Raw genomic sequence first — 18,404 nt, forward strand, 5'->3', positions numbered from 1 at the left:
GTCCTGAACAAACAGTAATAATAAAAACATGATCCATTATTCAAATCTCTAAATCGAGTATAGGAAGGTAGTGAATGATTCAGTCCGATATCGACGGAAAAATAGTTATTACAACTTATAGTTATTTTAAACAGTTAGCTTATTATAATATCGATCAATTATTTTCAAATATAAACTTAAATGTGATTTGAATTTTATTCGAATTGTTAAAATTTGTTCGAAAGTCAATTGATCACCATAATTGCAAGACTTAAATCTCAAATGACCATTAGATTGAATTTACATTGATCTAAAATAATAAAATATGGGTTGTGCCAACAATAATGGAATGACTTAACGGTATTATTAGAGATTGTAATACACCATTTAACCCTTTCATTGAGTAATTCATTATATATATATATACACTATGAATTCTTAAATGCTACCTCCCCAAAGTCAAATTTAATTTCTTGCTTGGTATTAACTAGAAAAGCCAAGAAACGTACGTATTGGGAATGATTTACAACTAATTTAACGACAAAAATATATTACGAATGTTGTTATGATGGGGCTTTGTTCATAAGATAATGAAAATGTTAGGGATATTAAAGGACCCACCTTGCTATTTTATTCATTGCGTGTTGTTATATAATTTACAGATCTTCATCCCTTTTAAAAGGAAGACCTCTAAACTTCTTATGACAATTAATTTAAGACCATTTTCAACATTAATTATTGCTATTTTAAGATTTGAAGCAAGAAAATGTTAAATAATTTTTAAAAAAAATATATATGCCACGACATTTATATTCAAAATGTAATATTTTTATTATTGAATTATCTTTTATTAAATTTCTATAATCGATTACAATATTATCTGATCAATCGATGAAAATAAATAAAAATATGATAATAAAATTTTTTGTAAATACTATAATTTATCTTTAATTTCACTTTTATGACTAAAAATAATAAGATTTAGGAGGAGAATTAACATAATTAGTATGAGTTTTGTTATATATAAGTACAGTCGTGTACTAATCTGTATACCAATATTGATTCATTCATACTTAAAATTTAAATTAATATTATTTTTAATAAAATTTACTTTTTAACCAATTATATTATATTAATAAATAAATTAATACTTAATTATACTTAAAACTATATTTTTCCAATTAATATTATGTTGTAAATTAAGATACGTGTCCCAAAGTCAATCTAGAAATAACCTTTTAACGAATTCAGAGAGATCTTTTATAAATCCTCATCGTATCAGTGTCCGAAAAGAAGGAAAAAGAAAGAGAGAGAAAATAGGGAACTGGCAGTAAAAAGTGTAGAGAGAGAGAGGGGACGACTTGTTGTGCGGCGTGTCTTCAAGTGTCGTGCATGCATTTTTATGCAATCTGTTGCTTTGCATGCATTCTCTCTCCTCTGTCTGAACTATCTATCAAATACACGTTTTCTTGGGGGCTAAAAGCCCCACCACCGCCGTAACGCTCTGAGGGATCCATCGTCATCTCCACCTAGTTGACCCTGTAGTTCTTCATCTTCAGTTTTGGCAGAGCTATATTTATTGCTACTGGTTGAAAAATTATAGTCTTATGAGGATGAACAAGAAATGGGTTTGTTTCTGTGTTCGTTGCTATTGTGAATGCGAACACTTCCAGATTTGGGGTCTTCGAGGATTGGGACGAGGTTGGTGTTGGTGTTTTTTTATTATTTTTGTTTGTGGTTTTTAGTGTTTCTTTAATCACTGTCGAATCTCAGAACGGTTGCGCGTAGATGTATGTGAGGGAGAGAGTTGTGTACATGTGCGTGCTGTGGCTAATGATCATTTATTTCACTAAATTTTTAATTTATTTGTGAAGTGCTGTTAGGGTTTTGATTTGGATTTGCATCTTGCTCTGCTCGAAGATTTCGATTTTGGGTTAATGGGGCCAAAGATTTGCATGAATGCTTCATGCGCAGCAACCTCCACGCATGAATGGAAGACAGGCTGGCCTCTGCGATCCGGTGGATTCGCCGATCTCTGTCACAACTGCGGGTAATTTTCGTTTTCTCCGTCTGCTTCTGCTCTTTTAATTCAATGTAATTTCTTATGGGGATGATTTGATTTTGAAAAGGCAAGTTTTGGGTTTATCGAGGTGTTGAATTGGTGTGTTATTGGGTTTTTTTTCATATAGACGGTCTCGGTGCTTTGCTTCTAAAGTTCTTCTATTTTTGATAGAAAAGTTGAAATGCTCGAGTTTTTTTGAATTTTCTATATGAAGAAAATCGTGCCGTTGTAGCTAACCGACCTATTATTAGATAATCCAACTGATCCTGCTGCGATAAGTAAACTAGCTACGGCTTGCTCAAAATTTTAATTTTATCCCCGCAATTTATGTATATTAATAAATGGGAAAGATGGAAAATAAAGAAAATCTGCAATTGCGGCTTATAGAATGTAACCACAACTCATTATTTAACTGTAATTAATCACTGGCTATTCCCATGAGTTTCTGAATTCATGTTTTCAAGACTTCAGTACTAGCTATATATTGGACTTAGTGAATTAGATTAGCTAGGTCTTGGGGGCTGAAAAGTCCTGTGGGTTAGTCTAATGAAAATCTGTTAAGGATACTATTTTATCAGGATGATTATATTATTAGACACGATCTGCTCATGGTAAATATATATGGGTTTGAAAAATCGTATATTAAGAATAATTGAGATTTATTTCATTTTTATTAGTTTCATAGCCATCAAGTGATTCGAATCTTGCGATTTTTCTCACATTAATATCATTTTGCTCCTTTTTGTAATTTTGTTGGATTTGGTGAGCATGGAGGCACATTTAGATTTTTAAAATGCTTGCTCAGAAAAAAAATCAATATGTGTTTGTTCATGCACATGTTCTAGTAACTGATTATTTGCTTGTGCATGGGAAGAATCATGAAATTATTTTTCATGTTATCCTATTATGATGTTTGTAATGCATTTTCTACCTTGCTTCCACTTCTGTAAGTTTAATCTATTGATTCCTCTGCCTTTGTTCATGCTATATACTCAGTGTAAATACCATTTTTCAACATTCTACTACTAATTTTCAATATAACAAAAGTTAAATACAAACAAATATGAATTATTATATTTCTTTTAGTTTGTCATAAAAATTTTAGTAGAACATGGCATGGCATTCTATTTATTTATCTGTTTCCCTCATTTTGGTTTCAATATTTCGTGCTTCACTCATTCTTGATGTGCTGCTCTCTCCACTTAGATCTGCCTATGAGGATCTGGTTTTCTGTGATATGTTCCACTCAAAGGAAACTGGTTGGAGGGAATGCAGTTTATGCAACAAGGTAAGTTTAAAGTGGTCTCTTTCATTTTAGGTTAAAGATTCTTTTGTGTGGAGCTTTTTAAATGTAATTTAATTTGTCATGGCAGCGTGTACACTGTGGTTGCATAATATCTAAGCCTTTGTATAAGTGCCTGGACTTTGGGGGCGTTGGGTGTATTAGCTGTGCAAATGGCCCTGGACTTTATCCGGTAAGGCTACCAATTATCATATCATATCATTGTTTCAATGTGTTACATTCACTGCATCACTTCATTCGACTATGTTTATATGGGTTAAAACATTTACTTCTATACCAATCGTTGATGGTCATGTTCAGAGCATGTGTATGTGTCTATATGCATATAGTTGCAGTTATGATGATTGTTGTAACTCTAGTGCCGGTGATTACTGCTTTCTCTATAGATCTCATTTAAACAAACACAGTTCAAATATCTGAGTGGACATACTACTCTTCTTTCTCACCCCCCCTCCTGCTTCCCCTTTGAAGAAATGGATGCGTAAATGTCAGTTATCATGTATAGGATCATGTACGTTAAAATGGTAAGGAGAAGGACCTTTTGAACTTATTTCTAAATTGACGTTAAGCTAATTGTCCTGAATTGCTTATATGCTGCTGATAATGTCACTTTTTGAGGATGCTTGTCATTTCGCTCATTTTAAATGAATAGTGTGCCATGAGCAATACTTTTATAACACCAATAGAATGGGTGGTTATATGGCTGTCAGATTATATCCTTTACAGACTTTATTGTCTTGTTATGCAGATCTGGAGGGGTGAATTTCCTAATGGATTTGGTTCATTGACTGTAAATAATGCTGGTGATTCACTCTCCCCTCCTGTTGAGAAAAGATTGGTCACTGGCGATGAGGGAAAACTTATGCAATTGTGCAGAATAGTGGAAGAAGCTAATGAACCAAACCTCTTGCCTAAATCTCATAGAGGTGAGGCAAATGGATCTCAAGTTGGCACGGGCTTTTCAAGTGTGATTCAACCATCTGTTGGATTAGTAACATTTGCCAAACCAGACAATGGTAGACAAATATTAGAGGGTAAAGATGTGCAAGGATCACTAGCTCAGCCGCCTTTGAATATGAGCTTGGGAACTCCAAATTTTGAGCTTCCCTTTTCTAGTGGGGTTGTAGATGGAAGGGAGCAGAGCAAAACATCTTCTCCCTCCCAACAAGGGCAAAGATCTCGCCCTATATTGCCAAAACCAATGAAAACTGGCCTCACTGCAAGTTCAGAGACAAATAAAAGTGTGGCTCAGATGCGAATTGCGAGGCCTCCTACTGAAGGACGGGGGAAAAATCAGTTACTTCCCCGATACTGGCCAAGGATTACTGACCAAGAGCTGGAGCAATTATCTGGAGAGTATCCATGATTATTGACATCCTTTTTTCTCCTCCATGATTAAAGTTTGACTTTGTTGAAGTACTATCTACTGCTGTCTCCATATGTATTTTAGTGTTCATCTTTTGATTTCAAGTTGATGTTTCCCTTAAATTTGTTATTTCAAAGTTTGAATTCTACTATTGTGCCATTGTTTGAGAAAGTGCTCAGTGCCAGTGATGCTGGTCGGATTGGTCGTTTGGTTCTCCCAAAAGCATGTGCTGAAGTAAGTTTTGAAGTTCATTTCTTTAGGTGCTTGTTCTTGCCTCTCTCTCTCTCTCTCTCACACACACACACACACACGCACAATCTTTTGGGTGAGGGAGGGGGAGGGGTTTCCCCCCCTTTTTTTTTCTATTCCCTTTACTTTTTTATTTCTTTTTTCCTGGCTGTGGGTATAAACTAAAAGTCAATGCAGGCTTATTTTCCCCCCATTTCTCAATCAGAAGGCCTACCTTTAAGGATTCAAAATGTGAAGGGGAATGAGTGGACATTTCAGTTCAGATTTTGGCCCAATAACAACAGCAGGATGTATGTTTTAGAGGGTGTTACCCCTTACATACAGTCTATGCAATTACAAGCGGGTGACACTGGTAAGCTTCATTATACACGAATCTACAGACTGATTTTTGAAAAACTTATACATCACTTTGGAACTTTGTTTGGCATGATGAAGAAAGTTTTTGAGCAACACCAACATTTTTATTTAAAGTAGTATTTTCAATCATTCTCGTTGAATTAACTTTTTACGCTTTCGATCTGCCTATAATCCCATCAATTAACTTTCTTGATACAATGTCCATTGGGATATTGCTTGGTATGCCATTTTCCTTTTGAGATTTCTATGGTTGGTGCCGGGTGTATGATACTGTCTCCATTGAGTTCCAACATACATTAAACAAGTGCTTTTGCATAGAGGCTTGAATGAAAATACCTATGGAACGGATTAGACACAGTGATACATCATTGAAGTCTATAACTAACCTTTTTTTTTTGTGGGTGGGGGGGGGGGGGGGGGGGGGGGGGGGTTGGGGTCCTGGAAGAAAAATTCAGAGTTTATGAAGAGCCATGGCCTAGCTTAACCTAGCTTTGTCCTTGGTAATTACTGGTTTGTGGAGTGATGTATTGTCTAGATTTTTTCTTAGTTGTATACTTTTAATTTCCTTTTTAATGGAACCCGAGTGTATCTATGGCTTGCTTTAAGTAGTACATGGTACTTTGCAATTGGATTTGGCTTATATAATACACAATTTTCTAGGCACAAGTATGTCTTGACAAGCAGGCTTACATTTCCGTCTTGATGACCAAGAGATCTTGGTGCAATTATGGAAGTTCTTGTTCTAGTTTTATCACAGTTCTACCACCTTTTTATAAAGTGGAAATTAAAATGTACTCCGTCCCTTCCACAATAGATGACTTGCTTTCCTTTTTTAAATATGAACTCACATTTGCCTAAACCCACCTTTCCTGGCCTATCTGGAGGAGTTTTGAATTACGTGTTCATTTTATTAAAATATGTGCCTTTTGCAATTTCTAATCTATTGTAGGATTGGAGCATAAGGTTATGTTTTATTCCATTATTTTTCGATGTTTCTGGTACAGTAACATTTAGTCGGATAGATCCTGGAGGCAAACTTGTCATGGGGTTTCGAAAGGCATCAAACACTGAAGATACACAGGTCTAGCTTCATAGAGATATTTAACTTCATCACTTGCATCCTCTTACTTTCAGATCACATATTAATTATTATGGGGCTTGGAAACTGATATTATTTATACATAATTGTTAAATTGATAGGATGCCCAGACATCTGCCCTTCTCAGTGACACACTTTCTAGGGAAACATCCTTGTCTGGTGTTATTGAGAAACTGCCTTCAGGAAGTGTTTTTTCTGGGCTTTTCCAAACCATGAAAGGAAGCAAGGAGCCACATCAAAATGCTTCCTGTGAAAATTTGAATTTAGCAGATGAGGATATCGCATTGCATAATAGTGATAACTATAGGGGCAGGATGAATGAAGATTCACCACGGCAGCCAATGCAAATTCCAGAGAAAAAGAGGACACGAAATATTGGATCTAAAAGTAAGAGGCTACTAATGTATAGTGAAGAGGCTCTGGAGCTGAGATTTACATGGGAAGAAGCACAAGACATGCTTCGTCCACCCCCAAGTTTGAAGCCTAGCATTGTTACTATTGAGGGCCATGATTTCGAAGAATATGACGTAAGTGTATCATGGGCAGTCCTGTAGTTTGTATATTATTATGAAGTAAGATAAGTAATAAATAGTTCATAGGTTTTAAGTAGGTCACAACATATTTTCTTGGTAATTGATGTGATCATTGAATCATTGTAATGTATTTCAGGAACCACCAGTTTTTGGAAAGAGGACTGTATACACTACCCTGCCATCCAGGTAAGGATGTATGTTAAATATGGTATTAGGTAATAATATTATATGGGTAATGAAAAGGAAATAATAAAGCTTTTGAAGGGATGATAGAATTTTTTCAGTCTTTTCTTATATTTTTCCTCTTACTAGGCCGTAGAGCTTTAGTCAGTTTGTTAGAAATATTATTCGAACCTCTTTTTGTTCCCCCTGCATCTCCCATTGTATGTCAACCGTTCCATGTTGGAACGTCCCAAAATATTGCCTACTTTGGGAAGTCAATGGAAATTATATATTGATTCTTCAAATAAAGCCAATTTGCTTTATTTAAAGAATCAATACAACCTGCCACCAAGGGTGGTGGCTCAATGGTCCTTGGATTACTCCTATGTGGTTTTTTGGCATGTACTGTGTCCTGAGTTCAAATCTGAATATGGATTCACCTTAGGCTATTAGCATCAGTCGCTTAAGCATTTATTGAATTCCCTAGTGGGCTGGGGTCTAGGCTACAGCCTAAACTTGACTTGAGGGAGCACCTTTGGCATCCCGCCGCCTAGGTCCCTCCTGTCCAGTTCTTATCAGGTAGGGTGCCACTATGGTCATGCCCTGGTAAGAAGGCCGCCTGTGTTTACCCCTCCTACCCTTTATGCTTATTAACAAAAAGAGTCAATACCGCCTTCTATTTGCTTTATTCAGGTTTAAATCAAGAAGAAAAGTTTCATGGCCCCTTAAAGGGTTGGATGGCGAAGGTCTTCTACGCATTAGAAATTTTCTATGCCGGTGACCATGCCCTTTTCCAGGGACATATTTACAACAGGGAGTGAGGAACCAATCCCTCCCTTCTCTGACCCCCATCTCGTCCCTTCGATGTTTGCATTATTTCTGCATTTGGACAAAATAATTTCCAATATGGCCTCCCAAGCTTTTGAAAAAATATCCACTTACCTTAGTCTTTTAGCATGGCCTTCTCTGTTTATCAACTCTCTCTCTCTCTCTCTCTCTCTCTCTCTCTCTCTCTCTCTCTCACACACACACACACACACTTTTTTTTATCAGTAAATAATAATTGTATTGATTATAGAATGTAGGCATAGTCCTGTACGCAGGGTGTATACAAGAACGACACCTACAGTTGTTAGACTAGAGGACACTTGTATGCATACTTATATAGTGTTTGATTTTTTCAATTTCTTATTCTCCATTTCTACTTGATATGGGGCCCAAGAGCACTTGAAGAATGATATGGATCCTATAGTGGACAAGATACTCGACACAAATGAGCCAACCCCTAATTCATTCTGATCACTGTGTGCATGTTGAAGGACGTGTTCATTTGGTCTAGTATTGAATACTTTTATCTTGCACTGAAATATACTTGATACTTTCATCCAGGGGACGGGAACAGTGGGCTCAGTGTGATGATTGCTTCAAATGGCGAAGGTTACCTGTGGATGTTCTTCTACCTCCAAAGTGGATGTGTTCAGAAAATGTTTGGGATTCAAACAGGTTTAACATTATCCCGCAATTCTGCTTTCCCCTTTTGAATACCTTGGATGGAAGTTGGTTCACGTATGATTATACCCTTAAGGTTTGCAATGTGCTCACAGGTGCTCCTGCTCTGTTCCAGAGGAGATCAGTCTAAAGCAATTGGAGAATTTTCTGAAAGCAAGCAAAGGTATGACCTTGGTCTCTATGTATCTTCTTCATAATATAATTTCTGCTGTCCATTATGTTTTGGCAAGACGTTTGAGAAAAATAATATGGTGAATTCATGTATAGTGCCTGGATGTTTTCATCAAATGTATTGAGTGTATATGGATGCATGAAAAGGACCGCAGCTTTGTTGATATGTGATTTAGTTATAGCTTGCACCTGATTCTGTTTGTGCACATATTGCCATGATGGACAATTTTCTTGTATCCCAACGCTCTGGAAATATAAATTTGTTGCAAGTGATGAAATCAGTCCTATGATGAATCCACGAATTGGTCATGTTGCCACTTGAAATACTATCTTTTAAAGCTTACACTCTTTACTCTCAATAGGTTCCAATATACTTCATGATTTTTTTCGGCCCTCTGTAAAATCTTCTTCAGATTTCAAGAAGCGGAGAAGTGCAGAGAGCCATAAGTCAGTCCAGGAATGTGAGCCTTCTGGCTTGGATGCTTTGGCCAGTGCTGCATTTCTGGGAGAGAACGTGGGTGATACAGGTGAACCGTCAGTTGGAGCCACCACCAAGCATCCCCGACACCGCCCTGGCTGCACTTGTATTGTTTGCATCCAGCCCCCAAGTGGGAAGGGCAAGCACAAGTCCACATGCACTTGTAATGTTTGCATGACTGTAAAGCGCAGGTTTAAAACCCTAATGCTGCGCAAGAAGAAAAGTCAATCAGAGGGAGCAGAGACTGCCCAGAAGGAAGATGACTACAATAGAGATGAATCAGAAATGAATGGTCCATCAAGAAATGGACATTTGCCTATGATTTATCTGGGGAATGAAGCAAGCCACAGCGGAAATCAAGCTGAGGAGGCTGAGACCAGTAATGGGAAATTAGACCTCAATTGCCATCCCAACCGTGATGACATGCAACTGGATCTGGAAGTACCGGGAATGAGTCTGCTGAGCCTTGTTCAAGCAGCTAGCCTTCCATTAGAGGATTTTATGAAGCAACGAAGGGTCCCAAGCTTGACATGTGAGCAACAGGGTTGTCCAGGTATATACACACAAGTTACCGAAGAAAACGAGAGACCTCTGTTGAATGAAGGGGGCCTTGCATCTGAGGTTTGGGACTGTGAAAGTAGTAGAGATCATGGTGGTTATCATGAGTCCAAGTTAGACTGAAACGATCTTCTCCATGCATGGAGCAGAGCTTTCTTTTATTTTTTTATTTGTTTATTCGCAAGGGTTATCATGAGTCCGAGTTAGACTGAAACCATGCATCTTCCATCATGAAGAAGAAGAGCTTCTGTTTTTTGTTTGCTCTTTGAAAGAATAGGTTTGTTAGCTTTATATTTTCAAACGAAACACTGTTCCTTGCCTCTCTGTGTTCCCATGTTTATACTTTACACTTCCTGGTTCCTAGCTAGCCTACTTGTCTTAGCAAACGTTTTTAAAACAAACCAAATTATAGCCTCATTCCTCAGACATTTTATACGTACGTACAGATCGAGGCAAGGTGTTCATGCCACGTGTCAAGATGCATGCATGCCCTGCTTTACACAATTGCTAGCCATACATACAACTCATGTACAATCATCGTTTTCATTCATGCCACCAAGCAAGACAAGATGCCCGCTTTTATGACCACCAGAGGCGGAAAGTGATCCTCTGATTATAGTATTATTTAAAATGTCCGGCTAAATAAATAGCTTTGTTTTCTTCCTGGCCAATAATTGAAACAATGGCATTATCATCCTTTAGATCTATGGGCATGCAGTTAGGCCAATTTCTTTCCACTCAGAATTGATTTTGAATTGTTTAAAGTCTCTAAGAAGTCTTATAAAAGTGACCCTTATGGTTTCTTAAGCGGTAAAGACTTTGAGTTTGAAGGTATGCTGATCAAGTCCAAATTTTAAATCTCCTTATGTACAAACAATATTTAAAAGCTATCAGATTGGAGAATTTTCTTTTTAAATTATTCGAGATACACTTATGAAAAACTCATTGACGATGGCCTGTACACCCACGTACAAGATTAGTTGGAATGTTGTTTCTAGATATCCGGTACTAATAAAAAAAAAGTCTTATAAAAGTAAATTTACATAATGATGTGATTTGATGTGCATGCATAGTATTAGAGTATAATAAAGTTATTTTTATTATAAAGTAAATTTAATATATCATATAAAATTATATCAATTTATAAATTTACTTTTATAAAATTATGATCAAAATTATGATACATATACAGTTCACTTGCTGATTCTAAACTTCTAAACTTTTAAGCATTTAATTAATTAGTTAATTTTATTTTATTAGCCATAAGAATATCCCCAGGCACAATTAATTATCTGTTCCACCTCATTCACGCACGTGCACCTTTGTACATGTCCAATGAATCTGTTCCAGTACCCTATTCTTTTTTTGTTTGGTTAAGGTAAGTGCCTGGCTACTTCCAGCTCCTACTCAGTACTCGTGCATGCATGAGGTACTAGAACATGGATGATGGATAGTCTCGTGGGGGCCATGTCTCAAATTAATCAGGGGTAGTACTGCCAAATATGATTTTTTATAAAGACGTTCGTTTTGATCTTTGATTTTACAGAGAAATGTGCAGCGACCCCTCGTGAACAAGCCATCATGTTCGGATATTTCAGAACAAGTTTGGCTTCCCGACATACAGATCCATTTTAATTAATTTAGATATTTCCGGAAGTTTTCTTGATGATACACTGTACAGTAGTACTGTTTCTTTGTTGCCACGCGTCCAAATTCCATGCATGTACTGATACACAGACTGCATATTCATATATGGGTCGGGTTACTAAGCCGTTCAGTTATTATCGGATGTCATTCAAGTCTTTTTTTTATATTTTATATTTTATATTTTTTAATATATTTAAAAAATAAAAAAATATATCAATATATTTAAAATTAATTTTTTAATAATTAAATAAAAAAATAAAAAATTTACCCAAGAGTATGCTGTAGCAGTACAAGTTAGGAGCCACACTAGGTTTTTCCTTTATATATACGTTGATTCGAATATTGTACCCATGATTAGAGCATTTGCAATGGTCTCGTTATTGCCAATTGTAAGTCTAAAATAAATAAACTTAGAGACGTGAATGGCCTGCAATGACCTAGTCAAATTTCAAAAGTTTGACATAAACTGTACAGTAATTGTAAGCTGCTCGCCAATGTACCACATACAATAATTTAGATTTTTCCATTCTTAAAAAAATCTTCATAATTTCGAAATGAAGAATTCAAACATAAGCCCACATACCACATTTTTTTTTCTTTTACCAAATATTTGGTATATAGATAATTAGTAGAAGAATTCAATTAGTTTAAGAAAAATAAACTCAAAATTTTTTAAAAATTAAAAAGAAAAAAAAATGTGTGGTGTGTGAGCTTATGTGTAGCAAAACTCTTTTGAAATTAGCCACCAAACCATGGTGTTTTTCCAAATACTCTTTGCTAGGCAATCTTTTACCTGCAAAATTTTCTTGATTTCTTGCACTACAGAGAAGAAATTAAACAGAAGATATAATTCTTCAAGGATAAAAGTATTTGCATTCTTGAAAATTGCGATTCTTATATTTTGGATATTCCTAATTAATTATAAAAAAATATATAGCATATTGCGTTATTAAACTAGTAAAAACTCATTTAAAGATGTGCGCGCTTCTTAATTTGTGGGTAAAATGCAAGAATCAAAGTCCAATATTTCTTGGCAGCATCATGTGGTTGTTTATCTTCATAGAATATATATTTTTAAGAAATTCAACATTAAGAAAAAGGTGTAATTAACAGCAAAAAAGTTCCATATTATTTTTTTATCGCTATAATAATATATATCTTGTAGGAGTTACGCTACACTTAAGCTTGCACAGTAACTTACACCACACTCTGCCGATATGGATTTTTTTTTAAATGCTACAGTAAAATGTTGTCGTTTTACCCAGGTAAGATAAAATGAACGTAATCCTCCCAAATCTTCGAATTTGCATGCTCCCTCCAACGCGTCATCCCTCCCGCTCGCCGAATCCAAAATCGTCTGCCGTCTCAAGTTGATCGTACCGACTGCAGTCTGGTCTGCCGACTGCCGTCCGGTCTGCCAACTGTCGTCTGGTCTGCCGTCTATCATCTACTGGTTGAGCTCGAGGTCCCTCCAACACTTCGCCCCTCCCAGTTGCCCAATCCAAAATCGTTTGCCGTCTCAAGTTGATCGTACCAGCTGTCGTCTGGTCTATCGTCTACCATCTACTGGCTGAGCTCGAGGTCCCTCCAACGCGTCGCCCCTCCCGGTCACCCAACCCAAAATCGTCTGTCATCTCAAGTTGATCGTACCGGCTGCCGTCTGGTTTGCTGGCTATTGTCTGGTCTGCCGTCTACTGGCTGCGCTCGAGGTCACCGATTTTGTGAGTTAACTATGCTAGCTGGTCGTGTCGTGTTTAACCATCCTCAACTGGGTTTGGTTTCTGATGGATTCTGATGATGGTTGATAGGAAGAGTGTAGTGCTGTGTAAACTGCCGGTGATTGTGGTGGTGGATTTTTTATTGGAGAGTATTTTTTAGTGTTGTGTAATTTTTTTTCTCCTGGATTCCGAGAGTGATTTACTTCCATTTGGGTGTTCCTTAAATTTGCTATATTATCAACTCAAAACTAAACTAAGACAAAAGTAATATGGCTATCAATTTTGATTAAGCTTGAGATTGTGGTGTGAGATTATGGAGTGGATTCTGATAATTTTGCATGAATTCTGCAACGTGTTATAATATGTTGATTGTGGGGTCAGATTATGGCTTGAATTTTTTTGATATATGGCTTGAATTATGTTGATTCAAGTTTCATATTGTAATATTATGGCTAAGATTGTGGTGTAATATGGCTTAATTAGTTATAAAAATTAATGCTCTGAAGGCAATTTGAGAAATTTAGCCAAGAGTATGTAATGCTAAAAGCCAAAAATCAAACAAAAAATAAAAAATACATATCTAAAGTTGCACTTTGCAACTTGTAAAATAAATTACTAAATTCTAATCATTGTAGACCTAACTAATTAATGTTTAGGACTTCACATTACTATGAAATATTTATTCTAACTGTATGTGGAGCTGCGTTTTTGTGATGCATGTATTAATTAGTTATTCTAATTTATTTCTTGTAATGTTGATATAAAAATTGAAGTTGTTAATACGTTATGGATAAAGAAGAAGATAAAAGGCCACCTAGGCCTTCTACACCAATTCCACCAACTCAGGTATGATACATTGGTCATTTATAAAAGAAATGTGTCTTGATTCCAACTAGTTAATGTATTTTTATTTGTATATTGTAGGGATATTATGATCCAGGAAGTACTTACTACCCACCATTTATAATGCATTCAAATGCATTTCTGAATTCATACACATATGCATGGGGTAGCCAGGTAATGCGAAGGGGTCAGGCCATCTGCAACAAATAGTCCAAGTACATAGCTTTCTAAACTTTTCGATTTTACTCATTTGTTGTTTATTACCTGTTATAACCCTGTGTCTAATTACAATCTCCACCAAGGCCACCTTTTCCAACATTGTTCATCTATCCTCTATCTAGTAATGCAGAGGAGTCGGGCCATGTTCAACCAACGAGCCAGGTACTTCCTTTATTTTCCTGAATTTTTGTACTTGAATATGTGCATTGTTACCAATTCTAACATCGGGCCTGATATAATCCCCCACCAATGCCATATTTTCCAACAACATTCATCTACCCTCCCTCGACTAATGCAGAGGGTTCGGGTCTTGTTCAACAAACGATCCAGTAGATTCTTGTCTAACCTTTTGATCTTTTTTTCTTAAGCTGTTTATTATGGCTTCTAACATCAAAAAAGTTTATTACAGCCCCCACCAATGCCACCTCCTCCAACAATGTTCATCTATCTTCCGTCGATAAATGCGGAAAAGGCGGGCCTTGTTCAAGAAACAAACCAGGTTAGAAATTTTTGTGATGTATTTTTTCTTTTTACTGACATTGTTACCCTTTTTAATATCATGCTTGATTACAACCCCACCAATGCCACCTCATCCAACAACGTTCATTTACCCTCCGTCGACTAATGCAAAGAAGTCGGGCCATGTTCAAGCAACGAACTAGGTTAGAAATTGCTTTCCAATTTTTTTGTTTCAATACATTTTTTTTTTTGGTCTTACATTATTACCCATTCTAACACTGTAATTGATTACAGCCTCCACCAATGCCACCTCTTCCAACAACGTTCATCTACTCTACGTCAACCAATGCGGAGAAGTCAGTTCATGATCAACCTACGAACCAGGTTCGAACTTTCTTTCCATTTATTTTAGTTTTGTTTTTTTTTTCCTTACGTTGTTACCGATGCTAATACCATGCTTGATTACAGCACCCACCAATGCCACATCTTCCAACTAATCCGGATGAGTCATGCCATGTGCAACAACCCAGCCAGGTAAATACATTCCTTTTATTTTTTTTGCAAAAGGTTGCATTGTTACCTGTTTGAATACACCATACATGATTCTAGCCTCCACCAATAACACAACCTCCATCGAGTGCTGGAGAGGAGTTGAGAAGCTTTGAAAATTCTTCAACTACTCCATCGACTAATGCGACATTTATATCTAAAAGTGAAACTACTGTTGGAGGTACATCTCTTTTTTCTGAAGAGAATGAAGAAGCTGAGGATATAAATGAAGAAATTTCTAATAACCAACGAGTTGAGGAGGAGCCCAAACCTAGTATGCAGTTTCCCACTGATAATGAGCTTATGGCCTATCATAAGAGATATGCCAAGCAACAAGGTTTTGGTGTTATAACACAACGGACGAAGAGAGAGGCAGATGGGAGAGTGAGGTATTTGACGATTGGGTGTGCGCGAGGTGGCAAGTACCAACCTAGCCATAGTAATATCTCAAGGCCGTGTTCAACTATTAAAACAGATTGTAAATGAAGGATAAATGCTCACTTGGTGAGGGGTACTTGGGAGCTGACCAGTGTTGAACTTGCTCATAATCATAGCACTGTCAGCCCACAAAAGTCTAGATTCTTTAGATTGCACAAAAATCTAGACGAATACAGTCAGAGGATGCTTGATTTGAACGACAGAGCTGGTATTCATATGAACAAGAATTTTAGGGCACTTGTTGTTGATGCAGGGGGTTTGAGAATCTTGATTTTCAAGAAAAAGACTACTGAAATTTTATTGACAAAGCCAGAAAATTAAGGTTGGGCAAAGGAGGTGGCGAAGTACTTACTGAGTACTTCAAGAGGATGAGGTCGCAGGATGATGGTTTTGTTTATATGATTGATGTGGATGAGGAGTTGAGTCTGAGAAATGTATTTTGGGCTGATGCACGTAGTCGAGCAACATATGAGTATTTTGGCGATGTTGTTACCTTTGATACGACATATCTAACAAATAGATACGGTATGTCGTTTGCTCCGTTTGTTGGTGTAAATTATAATAGGCAGCCTATACTGTTAGGGGCTGGGTTGCTTTCAAGTGAGGACACAAGTACTTTTTTCTGGTTATTTCAAGCATGGTTGGAGTGCATGGATGGTCGGGCTCCAAAAGTAATCATTATAGACTAAGACTGAGCAATAAAGAGTGCTATTGCTCTTGTATTCCCAGACACTCACCATAGATATTGTTTATGGCATATAATGTGAAAGTTGCCTGAAAAATTGGGATCTCACGTTGCCTTCAATTTTGGGTTGAAGACTTCCATCTAGAGTGCCCTATATGATTCACAAACATGCGCAAAATTTGAAATGAAGTGGGGGCAACTTATTGAGAAGTATGAACTTAGTGATAGTGCATGGCTACAAGGGTTGTACAATGAGAGGTCGTTCTGGGTACTGGCATACCTTAAGGGAGTATTTTGGGCTGGCATGAGCACAACTCAGAGGTCAGAAAGTATGAACGCTTTCTTCAATGGGTTTGTGCATTCTGGTACGTCATTAAAAGAATTTGTCGACCAGTTTGACAATGCTCTCAGGAAGAAGGTGGAGCTCGAGATGATAGCTGATTTCAACTCCTCAAACCAAACCATCCCATGTTCATCCACATTCCGCATTGAGAAGCAGTTTCAAGCGGTACATACGAGTGCAAAATTTAAAGAGGTCCAAAAAGAGGTGTGGGGAATGATTTTATGTAACTGCATACTCATCAGCAAGGAGGGTTGCATTTCCACCTACGATGTTTTGGATGAAATTACCACTAATTATGACCATGTCAAGAGCGTCAAGTACACTATTTACTTTAACGAGGAGGAGGTTGATGTCAAATGCACATGTGCATTGTTCGAGATGAGAGGGATCTTGTGTAGGCATGCATTGAACATTTGTCAGATGAATAAGATTCATGTATTGCCGGATAAGTACATTTTGGATTGATGGAGGAAGTATTTAAAGATAAGATATATGGTGGTAAAATGTAGCTACGATGACTTGCGATCGAATGCGGACTCACAGAGGTATGAGTTCGTGGTTAAACGATGTCTAAAATTAGCTACCCATGTTTGCACTACTGATGACCATGTTACTGCATTCGTGAGCCACATGGATGAGTTTGAGAATAAATTTAAAGGATTAACACTTAAGTCCAGTTCAAGTAAGATAAAAGAGACTATAGTGGCAGACAAGAGTAAGAAAATCTTAAGCCTGCATGTTGTTCGAGGGAAAGGGATGCCACTAACGAAAAGGAAAGTTCCACCTGTGAAGAAGGCAGCAAGAAAGCGAAAGAAGTAACCGGTAATAAATTATATATAATGTTAATACTTTTTTTTCTTCTGATTGAAAGTATATTTATTTCTAATGGATATGTATTTTTTTTATTTGAAATTTATTTAGACGAAGAGAAAAATATTTAATGATGCATCACAGGAAGGCGAGGTATCAGAAGCTCCAGAAACTGATCAGGTAGTACATTTTGGGCTGACGCATTAGTTCTATATTGCCTATGCCGCGCTTGATCATTTTTTCCTAATGGGTGTGTATTTCTTTATTTTCCATTTCTTTAGGTACTTAGTGCAACCAAGGTTGATTTTATTATTCTAACACAGTACAGTACTTTCACACACCCAACGGCATTAGACAATGAGGAGAAGTGAGGTTTTCGTTGCAAGCAAGTGCATGGATGAGGGGAGTTTCGTTATGTATTTTGACAACAATTTCAAGATGTGATGTAATTTTTACTAAAAATTTTGTTTAGATAATGGTTATCTAAACTTTGGGAGGTTGTGATGTAATTTTGTTAGTAAATTTTTTGATAGGGGGTGAAATGTAATGTAAATTTTTTATTTTTTGCGCTAACGGGGTAATGTTTTGGCATGAAGGAGGTGTGATGTATTTTAGAGAATTTTGGGTGGTGTAATGTATGTCAACTATTATTTTGGATGTTTATACTTACCCATGGCTTGGAGAAATTTATATATTGAAGATATGTTGTTGTGATTTATTTGTTATATCAGGTTGTTTGTTGTGAGAGCAATGATTATTTGGTTCAAAGATATGTGGTTGTGATTTATTTGTTATATCAGTTTGTTTGTTGTGAGAGCAATGATTATTTTGGTTCAAAGATATGTGGTTGTCATTTATTTGTTATAT

The 18,404-nt window shown here is 36.7% G+C and overlaps 2 protein-coding genes across 2 annotated transcripts; both read left to right on the top strand.

The window, feature by feature from the left end:
* The first annotated feature begins 1,277 nt into the window (after positions 1-1,277).
* On the top strand, positions 1,278-10,146 carry LOC122294402 (B3 domain-containing transcription repressor VAL1-like). Its single transcript, XM_043103110.1, has 13 exons — positions 1,278-1,680; positions 1,854-2,029; positions 3,248-3,329; positions 3,415-3,516; positions 4,093-4,700; positions 4,848-4,944; positions 5,137-5,311; positions 6,321-6,397; positions 6,517-6,942; positions 7,085-7,134; positions 8,500-8,613; positions 8,715-8,782; positions 9,204-10,146. The coding sequence occupies exons 2-13, from the start codon at positions 1,917-1,919 to the stop codon at positions 9,947-9,949; spliced, it is 2,658 nt and encodes an 885-aa protein (XP_042959044.1). The 5' UTR covers positions 1,278-1,680; positions 1,854-1,916; the 3' UTR covers positions 9,950-10,146.
* A 5,921-nt stretch (positions 10,147-16,067) lies between these two features.
* On the top strand, positions 16,068-17,192 carry LOC122293527 (protein FAR1-RELATED SEQUENCE 3-like). Its single transcript, XM_043102093.1, has 2 exons — positions 16,068-16,370; positions 16,575-17,192. Exons 1-2 carry the CDS (start codon positions 16,068-16,070, stop codon positions 17,190-17,192), a joined length of 921 nt encoding a protein of 306 aa, XP_042958027.1.
* Positions 17,193-18,404: the final 1,212 nt, after the last annotated feature.

The sequence above is a fragment of the Carya illinoinensis genome, chromosome 14 (assembly GCF_018687715.1).
Source record: "Carya illinoinensis cultivar Pawnee chromosome 14, C.illinoinensisPawnee_v1, whole genome shotgun sequence".
NCBI lineage: Eukaryota > Viridiplantae > Streptophyta > Magnoliopsida > Fagales > Juglandaceae > Carya > Carya illinoinensis.